The 13,505-nt window shown below is 31.6% G+C and overlaps 1 protein-coding gene across 1 annotated transcript; it reads left to right on the forward strand.

Moving 5' to 3' along the window:
- Positions 1 to 4,677: 4,677 nt before the first annotated feature.
- Positions 4,678 to 6,200, forward strand: LOC110409399 (FCS-Like Zinc finger 5-like). The gene is made up of 2 exons (XM_021418728.1): positions 4,678 to 5,207; positions 5,681 to 6,200. Exons 1-2 carry the CDS (start codon positions 4,885 to 4,887, stop codon positions 5,841 to 5,843), a joined length of 486 nt encoding a protein of 161 aa, XP_021274403.1. The 5' UTR covers positions 4,678 to 4,884; the 3' UTR covers positions 5,844 to 6,200.
- Positions 6,201 to 13,505: the final 7,305 nt, after the last annotated feature.

Here is a 13,505-nt window from a genome sequence, read left to right on the forward strand (position 1 = left end):
CATATAAATACATGGATTGATCAAAATTTGCACCCTATGCTTTGTTTCTTTCCAGCATTTTCTCAAATTCTCCCCAGTCATTTTAGTTTCTTGAAAAGCAACTAAGTTAGCCCAGCAGTTCCATCTCAAGTATGAACCTTCACTATAAATATAATGTACTTTTAAAATCTCCAACGCAGTATTAACTGATGGAATAGTCTTCTGGTTTTCGCTCATAAAAATCTCTGCCGATGAGCATTTTGTTTTAATCTGAGTGCAAACCTTGTGAATAAAGCAAGAATGTATTGAAATTTGAAAGGGGGTATTATTGATGTCTGAGTGTTCTTTTTTGGCTCCCAATGATGTGGCTGATGAGTGCATACTACCTTTAGTTTGCACACAATCTGTAGTGGGACTCAGTGGTAGGAATGACTGTGTCCTTTATGCAGCCATCAAGGCCCTTTGTCTATCTTTTGCTTTTAAGTTGGTAGGAAACATCAATTATTACACCTCTTATTTAATGGAATCTCTTGCTCTACAGCCATACATTTGTTTGCATGTGTGGGTGAGCCCATCTTTCGTGAAGACTCTACTGCTAAAGAAATGGTCACTACTGCTCATGTTTGTGTAGACAAACTCAATATCTTGAGTAAGAGAGATGCTAATTGTTTAGAAATTGCTTTGCGTATCTGCAATGAAGTCAGCTCTGCTATTGATCAAATACATTAAGGGGCTAAGGTTTAAGCAACTAAAAGAGCATGGAAACAGCTTCTGTTGACATCTTAAAATGAGAAATGTATGTTTTATGCTGCCTTTTAAGCAAATTAAGCTGATAATCTTAAAAAACAGTCAAGTAGTTTATATTGTGAATCTTGTGATTAATTATATGGTAAAAGTTATACAGTATACTTTGATCAGAGTCTCATGTCCAGCTTCATCATCTTGGAACCCAGAAATTGAAGAAGTTCTTTTATAATTCCTATGGAAGAAGGCTATAAAGGCTACGGAAAGAAACTTAAGCATACAGTTGGGCAGGGATGAAATTTCCTGGAAATTCTCCATATAGTGGGAAAAAGATTTTCTCACATATCTCTCTGATGAAGTCTTAGGTAGAATAGTTTCAATTCCCTTGGGAATTGGATCACCTTTAATTTTATTCAACCATCCTAAGATTGACAGAAAGAGTCTTCTCTTTTCTTTTCCACAAATGTGCTGCGATGTCATACTAAGCATTTTTTTTATCCCAAGTGTAAAAAGATATCCTCTAGTAGTTTTGCACTCCCATCATTCACTTTGTTGTTGTTAGTCATAGACATAATAGATTTCCACACTCTTCCCCTCAATCTCAATCAATAAAGATTCACTGGCATTTGTGTCATCACAACCATGAAACCAAGATGGGACAATACAAACTACTTTTATCCCATCTTTTCTTTTTTCTCTTTTTTGGGCTTTGTCATCCCAATTTTTCACCTAAATGCTGAATTATTGGAAAATTTTTTTCTTTTTTCACTAGCTTGTTCCAAGTATTAAACAATATTCTACCTGGAGGTATAAGTACTCCTGAGTAAGAGGATGCACAAGAAGAATTAGATTAAAACAAAAGCAGATTAGCAATGAGTGATGGCAATGAAATACAAAAGTTAATCATTTAAAAATAATTAAGGTGATAAAAGTTAATAGTAGGGAGGTAAAAAGTCTGAAAAGTGACTAGCCAGATGGTGATCAACCACCACCTGGAAATCTGTCATTCGAGCCATAATTGTGGTAGGACCATTTCATATGACGACACTACATACTTTGATTGGTTGTTTTGGTTTCTAAAATTTGCTATTTTATCGATTTATGTTCTTTTTACATGTTTGGATTTTTATAAGAAGAAAACTAAGGCCCTTGGGTCCCATTGGGGACCCAATAATTGACACAAAGTGTACATAATAATTGCTGAAACATTTTTTATCAAAGAGGGCAAAAAAATATTGCTCATAATAATGGATCATCACTCACTCGCACAGGAAGGAAACAGCTTATGATGTTTCTTCATCATTTCTATATATTTTTAAAGAGAAAAAGGCTAGATGGGTCTAAGTTCAAATAGGTCGAAAATCTGAATGACATTATTTATAATTTCATGTATATTGGATATTGCAGTGAAAATGGAGTCATTGGGTTATTGTTTTTTGTTTTGTATGATAATTGAAAATAAAGCTTGATCATGATCCCACCCATATGATATTTCCTGTGACTAAACTGAAAACAGCTCTTTTGCCCCACTTGGTGTAATAATTATCATAAAATTTCCTGATTTGCTATCCTTAAACCTTATGCAGCTGACAGGAATGATTAGATAGAACACCTAATATAATTGGAGGACACCAAAAAAAAAAAAAAACAAAACATGATTTTTACATATTTTGTCCTTTTCCACACTAATAATTACTGGGTGGTTTGAACAGAGCTTATTTAGGACAGACATTTCTATTTTTATTTATTTAGTTTAATGAAAGATAACTCTTAATTTGTACGTATATTACAGAAAAAAAGAAACAAACATAGCATTGAAGCATCTCACTTTGATCGGCCAAATTAACTAAAGACTGGCGGTAGGTCATCCAGGGAAACCCTTTTTTCTAGAGAAAAATTATTTTCTCAATTATTGTAAATATTTTATTAATTATGAAGAATAATGTTAATGAAATATTGAAAGCTGTCAATCTGATCCCATGAGTCCCAGTGATCATTTGTAAGAATGAGACCGCTACAGATCTGGAACTTCCCCCAACTTGCAGACTGTAGCCCCATTCCACAATAAATTAAAATGGAATTTTTTTTTTGGAGAATTTAAATGATAGTTGATTTCAAATTATCAACTTCACATTTTATTCATTGTTGGAACAAGACTAGAATTAATCTTGCGGCTCAACCATGGCATAAAAAAAATGAGAAACAAATGAATTTATAAAATGTTGAAAAGGAAGATATGAGAGAACTTTATTTTTCAGGTTAAAAAAAAAATTATATGAACAAATGTTCGAATACAATTTGTAATGTTTCATGTTTATAACAACAAAGAAGAAAAAAAAAATGTCATCTCCACACTTCAAATGATGGAATTTACATATCTTTTCTCTCTTATATTGTGCTGGAGAATTTGATTTTAGCAATTCGAAGCACAATTTCATTAAAATTTTATTGTAAATTTGAGGGGGAAAATGTAATTACACTGTTCAGAAGGACTGGCTTAGGCAGTAACCAAAGAAGAAAAGGAGGAAATAGAAAATAGGTGTGAGACATCTTTTAAATCGTGGGGTGAACTTTCCTTATCAATTGTACGAGTGTGCCCTAAGAGTTTGGAAACAAGACATATACATCAGAAAGCATCAAAATAAATTTCAAACATTCGCAAAAGTGAAAAAGATCATTATCTTGTTGGCTGCCCATTGTCCACTCAAATATTTTTTCGATGTGCATGTTTTGGTCTAGATTCACCCCACCCCTCTGATTAATTCATCCTTCCATTGCTCCCAGCACCCTTTTTACATGCCCTGCTACCAACTCTTTATTTGCCCAATCCTTCAAACTCCTAAAAGGAAAGACAGCACAACTTATGGGTATTACGTACAGTCATTATCTTCAACGTTGTGAGAAAACGACACAATACAATAATTTTGTAAATATATCGAAAATATCTAATGTTGGGTAACAAAAAATGAAGTTACCTCAGTGATATTGACGTTGAAACCCTCAATTGTGGGAGTAAATTAATTCGTGTATTTGACCTTATATAGGTCTCTTATTTAAAACCTCAATTTCTGGTTAAGACAAGGTAGTTGTTGAGGGAGTAATGGTAGTGAGGGGTTGATTTAAACATTTCTCTTGTTAACATGCCAATCAGGGGGGTAGGATCTTTTAAAAGTTCCTGTAACTTAAAGTTTTATGAAAAAGAATGCTGTGCCTCTGGTTTGGCCAACAAATAATTTTAATTAATTTTAAATAAGGTTATTGCACAAACATGGAAAGAGTTTGTGTAGTGGTTCATGAACTAAGATGATGTCTCATGAAATGGACATCTTGAATTTGACTCTTCGCACTAAAACTCTCTTATTGAGGTCATTCATTTTCAGCCATGTAAGATTGGAAAATTAAAAACAATTATTTCGTAATTGCATGATCCAGTAATTATGCATTGAAATTTACATGTTGAAATTAAAGATAATTAATTTAGCTCCAAAAACATGACTGTATATATTATAGCAGCATAATTCTCTATTGGGATTTCAAAATAAAAAAAAAAGAATAAAACCGAAAGGGGGTTCACAATAAATGCTTAAAAGATTACGTACCAAATTCGTTTTTGACCCTTTTGTATAATTTATTGACCAATTAAGAGTTTTGCCAAAAAATGATAAATGATTTTTATAAAAAAAAGTGTAAATAGAATTTAAAATATATATTTTTAAACAAGATTAAGACTAATAAATTTTATGACTTTAAAAAATTTAAAGAAAGACCAATGTTTATCATTTTATGCACATCAAGATCCATTATTGATTCTTGGATTATACAAATGAGGTTTCATTTTATATCTTTCGTATTTCGCATTATTGAAATTAAAGTTTTAAATTGAATTTTAAATTTGAACTGCTAAGTAAATATATAAAGAAAACAAAAGAGCAAGAGGGAAAGCGTGAGGTGGACTCTTATCGGGACCCCGTGCCCGCAAGCAACGGCCCAGATTCTCTCTCTCCCCTCCTCCCATCTCGTTTATCTTGTCTCCGCCTCTCCCCCTCGCTAGCTCGCCCTTCCTTCCATTTCCACTCTCTCTCTTTCTTCTCTGGAAAAATCACTACAGAGACAGAGAGAAGAAAAAGAAAGAAATCACCCAGAAAGAGAAAACAAGAAACCATGTTGCTAGGAAAACGCTCACGCCACCCGATCAAGAGGACGACAAGCATGACAGGGATCACCGTCGATGTCTCCAACGTTGAGGACGTCCAAGAACCATTAATTATATCTGATCCTCCTCCTCCTCAAGACCCCTTGCATGAATTTCCAAACGGAAACTTTGCAGGTTACGATCAACGTTTCTTGGCCATGGTGTCGCCAAGAAATCCTGCTGCTGGAAGATCAGGGTCTACTAATCATGTCGTCGACACCGCTCCTTTCTTGCGCTCTTGCTGCCTTTGTAAACGCCGCTTAGCTCCTAGTCGAGACATATATATGTATAGGTATTTTTCTGTTTTTAAATTTATCATAACTTCTTTTTTCTTCAAGAAATTGTCTTGTAAGTCTATTAGTTTGGATCTTTTTTTTTTTCATTTTAATTTTTATGAAAAGATTTTAAAAGACCATATATATAGTTGAACAGATAAGAATATTCATGCTTACTGTAGATCCAGAAATTATATAAATTGGCTTTTTCCCTGGTAATCATTCTTCTCATAACTCAATCTTCTCTTCTTGGTTTTCGTATTGTATTTGTGTTTTTGGTTGGGGCCCTTTTTTCTCTATAAATTTATGTTTCTCTTCGCTTTCATGATCCTTAAGTTGTTAATACTATATATACACACACACACAGCAGTATCTAGAAGTTATAATTAACCCCCAAAAAATGGTATCTAGAAGTTATAGCATTGTTAACAGAGGATCAAGTTAGTTGCATTATTTAATTCACTGAGTTGATTATAGAATACTATTGCAGAGGGGATGCAGCCTTTTGTAGTTTAGAGTGCAGGGAGCAGCAGATGAAGAAAGACGAAAGAAAAGAAAAGTTGAAAGGTGTAGCTTCAAAGAAAGAAGAACGCCATGCATCTTCAACCAGCTCCAAGGCTTCAACTAAAACCGAGCCTGTAGCAGCTGCTTGAAGTTGATGAGGAGCTAGTAATCTCAATTCTCAAGAAAATTAGCTCGAAGACAAGGAAAAGACAAGAAAAGAATGGGAGAGAGACGCATAACCCAACCCCCCCCCACCAAAAAAAATAGTGCAGCTGGATTGATCGTCATCCATCTCCTCGCCCCCAATGTTAAGAGCCCACTAATGTTTCACAGTATCATAAAAGATGATGATGATGATAAAAACAATATTATGAGTTAGTAATTTTGTGTAAAAAAATCATTTAAAAAAAAACAAATATGTAGTGGGTGCAGTTAATGTATGTCGATGCTGATGCAAACGAGCAAAGCTCTGAGGTTGAGATCAGCATTTATGATTCTTATTTTAAGTTCTCCCTAACGTCTGCAAGCTTTTCCATTCTGTTTTTTTTCCCTTTTACTTTTTAGATTTTACTTTCGTTAAGTTCATGACCACTCCTCCTATCCATACATTTTCTACCAATCAATTATCATCAAGAAAATGAATATTTTGCATGTGAAGTGTGTGTCTGTATATATTCTGAATTCAAAGAAAATAGTACATTCTTTTAACAGGATAACGAAGTAATTAAAGAGTGATGAGTTAATTGAACTGGGGCTGTTGATGCTTAATGGGATTCGTGGAGTTTAATTAGCTGAGTTGTAGGATTACCATGATAATTTTGACATGCTAGCTAGCTATTTGAGCCCAATTAATAAGCTGAGATTTTGTATAAGAATTATTATTATTTTATTATAAGCATGGAGATTTATGTGTGTACATTGAACCTGCACAAGTATATAGTAGGCAATTAAAAAAAAAAGAATGAAAGATATAATTATAATATTTAATATAATTACTAGAATAATTGGTTGGTGCCCAATATGTGAACTCAATGATGAACAAAGATATTGAAAAAGATTTGTACTTCAACTAAAATATCCACTATTTATGTATGATTTACTAATATTGTGCAACAATGAAGAAAAGTAGAGTTGGAAGATAGTGATGAAAGCTAAAGGAATGTAGAATATCATCCCACGAAAATGCATATACGAACTAATTATTAATAAAATAATCTTTCATGTCCAAAAAACCAAAAGCTTTGGAAGGCAATGCACCAGCTATCCATGGTCCCTCTTCTTTTTGGATCGTAGGAAGGTTCATATTTTTAAAATGTCTTCCAATGTGTACCTGATTATGTACTCACAAGCAATAAATGTAATATATTATTATTATTATTATTATTTAGGTACCCATTTCTGAGTAGTTGAATTTAGTCGAATTGTTCCATTATAAAATAATTTATAATACTATCCTTTACAAATATAAGTTAATTACTTTAGATTAGACTTTTTTTTTTTTGAAAAAAAAGTGAGAAACGATGATATGTATATATGCATTATACATGTAAGCTATGACGACAAGAAGCTTGTGAAAGTGTTTCGTTTTCGTTTACTAGTATAGAATATTGACAAAATTGTCATGGGCTTTGCAGTGCCCTTGGAGTTGGAACACTGCGAGTGAGACAAGGATTGAGCAACGTAGCCCATGCTAAAGTACTCGTAATTCAACTGAACATTACTTTTGTTATATCTTCTTTGTTTTTATTCAAACATATATGCTCTACTTGCATTCATTTTCTTCTCCCCTGTTCTCTATTCCCACATAAGATTAACTTTTTGGATATATTCACACCAAATGTATCAAGTGATCCCATATTCTTTTCTTTTCACTCTTTAATCAAGTGCAAAGTTCCAAAAATACTTCTATATTTATTAATTTTCTTCCATTATAATCTAACGAAACATGTGATTATTTTTAAATTTTCTGTAAAATTAAAAACTCTACTACCAATATATAAGATAATTTTAAAATTTCATATATATATATAGTAATCTAGTGTTTCAAAGAGGTACTCAGAAATCCTTTACGTATAAACACATGTTAAGTCACACAGCAACAAACATCATACATATATTCTTCGTTAATTCCATTACTTTACGTTTTTCATGTAAATTCTTTACGGCTCTTGTCTCTGCCTCATCCTGCAACCGATGGGAAGAAGTATTGAAAAAAAAAAGAACTTGGAAAGGGAATAGAAAGAGATCCTAAATCAGCTTTACCACATCAATTACCTAAAAGAGAGACTTTATTTTGATGCCTGACTTAGCAGTTCATCACCATCTCTCTCTTTCTCTCGTCTTAAACTTAAGATTTTTACTCAAATTCCATCACACTTTTTACCTCTTTCCCTCATTTTGTGAAAAGTCCTGGCCCCTCCCTTTGTTGAACAAATTAATTATGCTCTTCCACCTTCTTCCAATCCATGATGCAATCACCTCGCCATAAATATATAAAGGGTATTTTTAATAGATTCGATTTGGTTTTAACTTTCACGAGCTCATTCAATACCGGAGGGTCCATGCAAGTTGAAGTATCTATGAATCACCAGCAAACTTAAAGGAAAAACAAAAGGTTCTAATTTATGATTGGCTTCTTTTTTTCATCCTCCAGTTATTCCTAATTAATCCTCTTAATCATTCTTGTCTTCACAAAAATCTCGTTAAAGGGTGCTGCTTGTGATTTCAAGACGAATTGAAACCTAAAGAAGAAAAAAAAAAGAAGGAAGAAAAGAAAATTCGCAATAATGATGAACGATAAAGAAATTTCATGTTCATCATGTTTCATTATCAATATTTTAACGTTTAGTTATTTTGGAAAGGGCAAGAACCGGGGAATCTGTGGCACCCTCAGCTCCAAGTTGTCGTTCCTAATTAAAAAAGGGAAAGAGATTCATTTGGAGTTATTTTGTTGATTGATGTGGGTTGTTGCGTCTTGCTTTAGGGCCCCCTTGACATTCATACAAAGGTCCCCATCCTTTTCTTTGTCACCTCGGGACCACCCACAAGGTTTTCAGCTCCCAAAGTTCAATGGTCTTATCTTTTCTTACTCTTCTTTCATATTTATTTTTTTTATTTATTTATGTATGAATTCGACCTAAACACTGAAAATTACAATTTTTTTTCTTATCTTATAAAACCCATTCGGACTCTCATCTTTTAATTTCAATTCAAACTTTTGAATTGAATTGAAGTTTGTAATTTTAACCATTGTGAAATTCCCTTTAAAACATGCTACATTTAATTATTGGATGTAATATATTAAACTTTGCTTTATTTATTACTTGGGGATCTTCAATCTTCATTTTTATTAAGAATTTTCAGGCCATAGCCATGAATCATGGCATTGATGGTACAATTTCATTAGAATCACACCACAAGATTCCTAGGATAATCTCATGGGTAAGGGATTTAAATATGAAATCTAACTTGATTTTGGAGTTTAATTAATAAGAAATCTCTTGCAAAAATCATTGGAATGAAATTCAGGTTGCTCTTCTACCACATGAAGCAAATCCTCACTGCACAATTGGAATTTTGTTCTCACATTAATTAATTTGAATTTTTTTCCCTTTTTCTTTTTCGCCGGACGAATTTGAGGTTAATTTGTTTTAAAAATATCTCATATTGACAGATCATGGAGTTCACAATGATTAGGATATTTGTGCGTATCAAACTTAGTTATATAGGATTAGGGCATCTAATAATCAAGTTTAGACAGTAATTTTACTATCCAATTCAAGTAGGGTTCAGGTACTACTCTTTGGGTGCCCAATACTTAATATCCAAACTCAATTTTTTTTTAATTTCATGTAATTAAAGATAAACTCATATTATTAATTAAAATAATTCATGAAACTATAATTATTAATTAACTTGTAATATATTTTAATACATATACCCTATATGTTGTGTTAATTTATAAAGAATATAATTACTATTATATAAATACTTTTAGTATATATATTTTAAATATAAATATATTTATTTTCTATTTTGTGTTAATATTACAAAAATTATAACCTATAAAATTTTTAATTATAATATACACTTTTATTTATACAAACAATAAAATATATACCTAAAAGAAATTGTGAGATTAAAATAGTTTTGGAACTTAACTATTTTTTTTTAAATTCATGGACAAATCCATATAGTTAATTAAGCTTGTAATGTTTAAGTTATTACTTGAATTTTTTTAATTATTTAAGTTGATATTTGATATATTTATTTTTAATTATTTAAATTTAAATTTTATTGTTTGTATATTTTTATAAATTTATTCATTAGTGTATTATATAAAATATAAATAAAAATATTATTATATATAGATACAAGAATGAACTTAGGTTCAGCTAATTAGGTACTCATGAAAAGTATTTTAATAATTTTTTTACATAATCGTGTTTTTAAATAAGTTCGAGTAATTATAAGATAGTGAGTATATATTTGAGTTCGGATTAGGATAATAAATTTAAAAAATATTCAAATAATTATAAGATTCGAATACCCCATTTATTTATCGAGTTTAGATATTTTAAAATTAACAAGTATTCTGTGGGTTGATATTCTTAGACTTTTGGGTGCAACTATGGCGCAAGAATTAGCTATTGTCAATTATTAACAAAGAGAAAAGCAACCAATTTCTCATTGGACAAAAAATAACACAATCAATTTCTCTACAGCTATTGCCTAGTAAAGTAAGAAACAGATTTTCCAAAAGGAAAGTCATCCCATATTTTTGGAAGAGTAATGCTGTTTTGTTGATTGGTCAACATTTTTTTTCGCAAGAGTAATATTTGTTGTGGCATAAACAGGTAATGGAAGAATAAAAAACACTTTTTTTAAAAAAAATTGTATATCTTCTTTAGAGATTTCAAACTTCCCATGACCTTGAAATTAAATATTTTTAAATTCTAATCATGAGCTGTTCAATCATTATCAATATGTTTTCTAAGAATTTCTCTAGACTTGGAAGGTTATATTAAAACATATTACAGTTTACAAGCTAATACTTGCATTGCAGGAAGCACTTCCAATGTTATTATTTGAGTTTGGTAATAACTAAATAAACTTGGTTTAACAATTTTCATCTCAATAATAAAAGGATTAATATCTAAGATTTGAATCTCTCTTTACATGGTCTTGACCTTATTGATCACTTATACATCAAAAACTTTGGAATTCAAATTTTTAGATTGAAAAACATATATAATTCGAACGTTCCATTCAACCCTATTAAGGAAACTGATGACTTGAACCAAAAGTAACTGAAACTGATGGCAAGTCCAAAAATATTATCCTTTTAAGTCGTTTATATGTACGTTATTTTCTTAATAAGTTTCTTCCTCTCTAGCATCCTTTGGACTTTAGTTTCGTTAATTTTGTAGATTAAACCTTTTCAAAAAACAAATCCTATTAGCAAACACATGAACTAAATAAAGAGGAGAGAAAAGATAGTTGATATGTTAAAGATCGGGGAGAAAGGGAGAATGTAAAATAGAGAGAGAAAAGATGTTGTTTTTGAAATGAATAAAGAAGAAAAGGAAGATAAAAAAGATTAAAAAAAAAGGGGGGGGGGGGCGGGGAATTAGCTATTTAAAACCACATTGTTTTATAAATCGTGCTTAGTTTCCTTACCATGCTTATTCGATAAAAGAACAAATCGTTTGTTTTGAGGCAACCCCAAAGATTGACTTGTTTATTAGCAATTAATTAAAAGAATGTGCGACATTGCAAAAAGAATAAAGATATTTGATATCTGACGTGTTAAGAAGAATTTACCTAATAATTAATTTTTTTGAGAGTTTTATAACAAAGGTGAGTCCTGTGGAATCTCTTGGAAAAAAGAATTTAGTATAATCAATTTTTTACCTCTAAGAGAAATTATTATGTAGGTCTCCTCACCATGTAGACTATAACTCAAGAGATTCAAGGTACATACATAATTAAAAATAATCAAGTATATATAAATGTAGATGTTTCAACAATTATTATTAATTAAGGTGCAAATCTATCACCGGACAATTTGTTGTGTTTATAGTTAATTGTTAAATCTTCATTTATTATACTTATAATGGAATTCTCAGTTCGACAGTTAAAATGAAGATATACGCACATCTATTTTGGAACATTGAGATTAACTTTAAACTATTAGGACATCAAAGGTTGTCATGTAATTTTCAAGATTGTGTTACTAAATTTACTATGACTTAAACTGAAATTTAGTGGTATATATATATATATATTATACTTTTTCTTGAAAATATAATAACTTACCACCGCGTTGTATATATTATGTGGTATTGCTATTTATCAAAAAATTAAAAAAAAAAACTAAACTGACTCATGAAGCTTATATTAGATTCAATCAAGCACTCTATTTACTAGCTGCCATATCTTCGAAGTTTTGGCCTGTTGGTGCGGAGCCAGTGACCTGAAATCTAGCATTACTTTTGGACTACACATAAAGAGAGGATGATATTATAAAAACTGCCCAAGGGAAACGCTTTAAACCTATTGTTAAACCATTTTTTAAGGCTAAAATGGACTCCTTCAACTCCTATAGAGATTTTCTCAATTCTATATAATTCTCAAATCTTTGTAAATCAGTAAACAACAACCAAAGTCTCCTCCCCAACACTGTTTAATGGGCCCCATCTCATTTTCCTGAGACTATAAATTATTAGACAATTTCTTTGTCAGGTTTAATAATAAAATGCAACTAAATCTTCAACATCAAAGATGCAAAGATTTTCCGGGATTAATTAATGGAGTCAATGACCCCACAATTAGGCAAATAGCTGGCCAATAATTCTAGTCTTTCCAGTCTCTTTCTTGAAACTTAAATACAAAATTAATTAAGTCCTTAATGTTGCTTAAGCGTTTGCCAAATGGTGGTTAATTGTTGTTTTCTTCCTGTTTTTTGCCTAGGAAAATCCCAAGGACTAATGCTGGGGTTTTGGGTGTCAACCCATCCCCATGCTTCCTGCCCAGGGAATAATAATGAGGTTCCCTACTTCAAGCATCAGGCCTCTTCCTGGATTTCCAGGATACTTCCCCATTTCCAATCTCAACTTTACCCCACCAGGTTTTTCTATACCCATTTGCAGAATCGGTTTTATATATATATATATATATATATTCAAGGAGTAAAGTAACAAGCATTAAGGTAATGCATGTATTAGTATTATTTTTTGTCTAGATGGGGCTTAACATATATACTTTGCAAGTTTCTTTGTTTTTGTTTTTTTTTTCATTACCTGAGAAAAAGGGTTCTCCAATTATGGGTGACAGAGCAACCAGACAGGTCCAATCTTCCGAACAGATCTCAATAAAAAATCAACTACCAGGGATTGACCTTTGCCAAAGATGCACGAACTAGGAAGCAGATTTAGTTTGACTCCATGTCTACTTGCACTTTGTGGGGTTACCTACGTACCATCTACAAAAATGTTTTAAGTGACAAATTCCAGGTTAATATTTAATAAAAGCTTATTTGGGTGGGGAGGGTCCTCTTTCTTGTCTGCAGCGACAAACAATGATATTTCTACACAAAATTCATGAAACCATATAGAATTCAGTAATTTTTTTTTATATATATGAGAATATACCTATGAGAACATGTGTTACAAATATCAACTTGGCATTTGTCACTTAATCCTAAGTGGTAGGCCTATGGTCAGATTAGGGAAGACCCTAAGTTTGAGCAGTTCCACATACAAAAAAAAAAAAAGAAAAAGTCAAAATGGCATCAAGATTTCATTTGTGAT

This window comes from Theobroma umbraticum, unplaced genomic scaffold, assembly GCF_002168275.2.
Source record: "Theobroma umbraticum cultivar Fairchild unplaced genomic scaffold, ASM216827v3 scaffold_44.0, whole genome shotgun sequence".
In the NCBI taxonomy this organism is placed as follows: Eukaryota; Viridiplantae; Streptophyta; class Magnoliopsida; order Malvales; family Malvaceae; genus Theobroma; species Theobroma umbraticum.

Excerpts from the sequence above, each read along its gene's own strand:
- LOC110409399 (XM_021418728.1), top strand. The coding sequence starts at position 4,885 with ATGTTGCTAGGAAAACGCTCACGCCACCCGATCAAGAGGACGACAAGC. Across the intron at positions 5,208-5,680 it reads CGAGACATATATATGTATAG|AGGGGATGCAGCCTTTTGTA; the intron begins GTATTTTTCTGT and ends ATACTATTGCAG.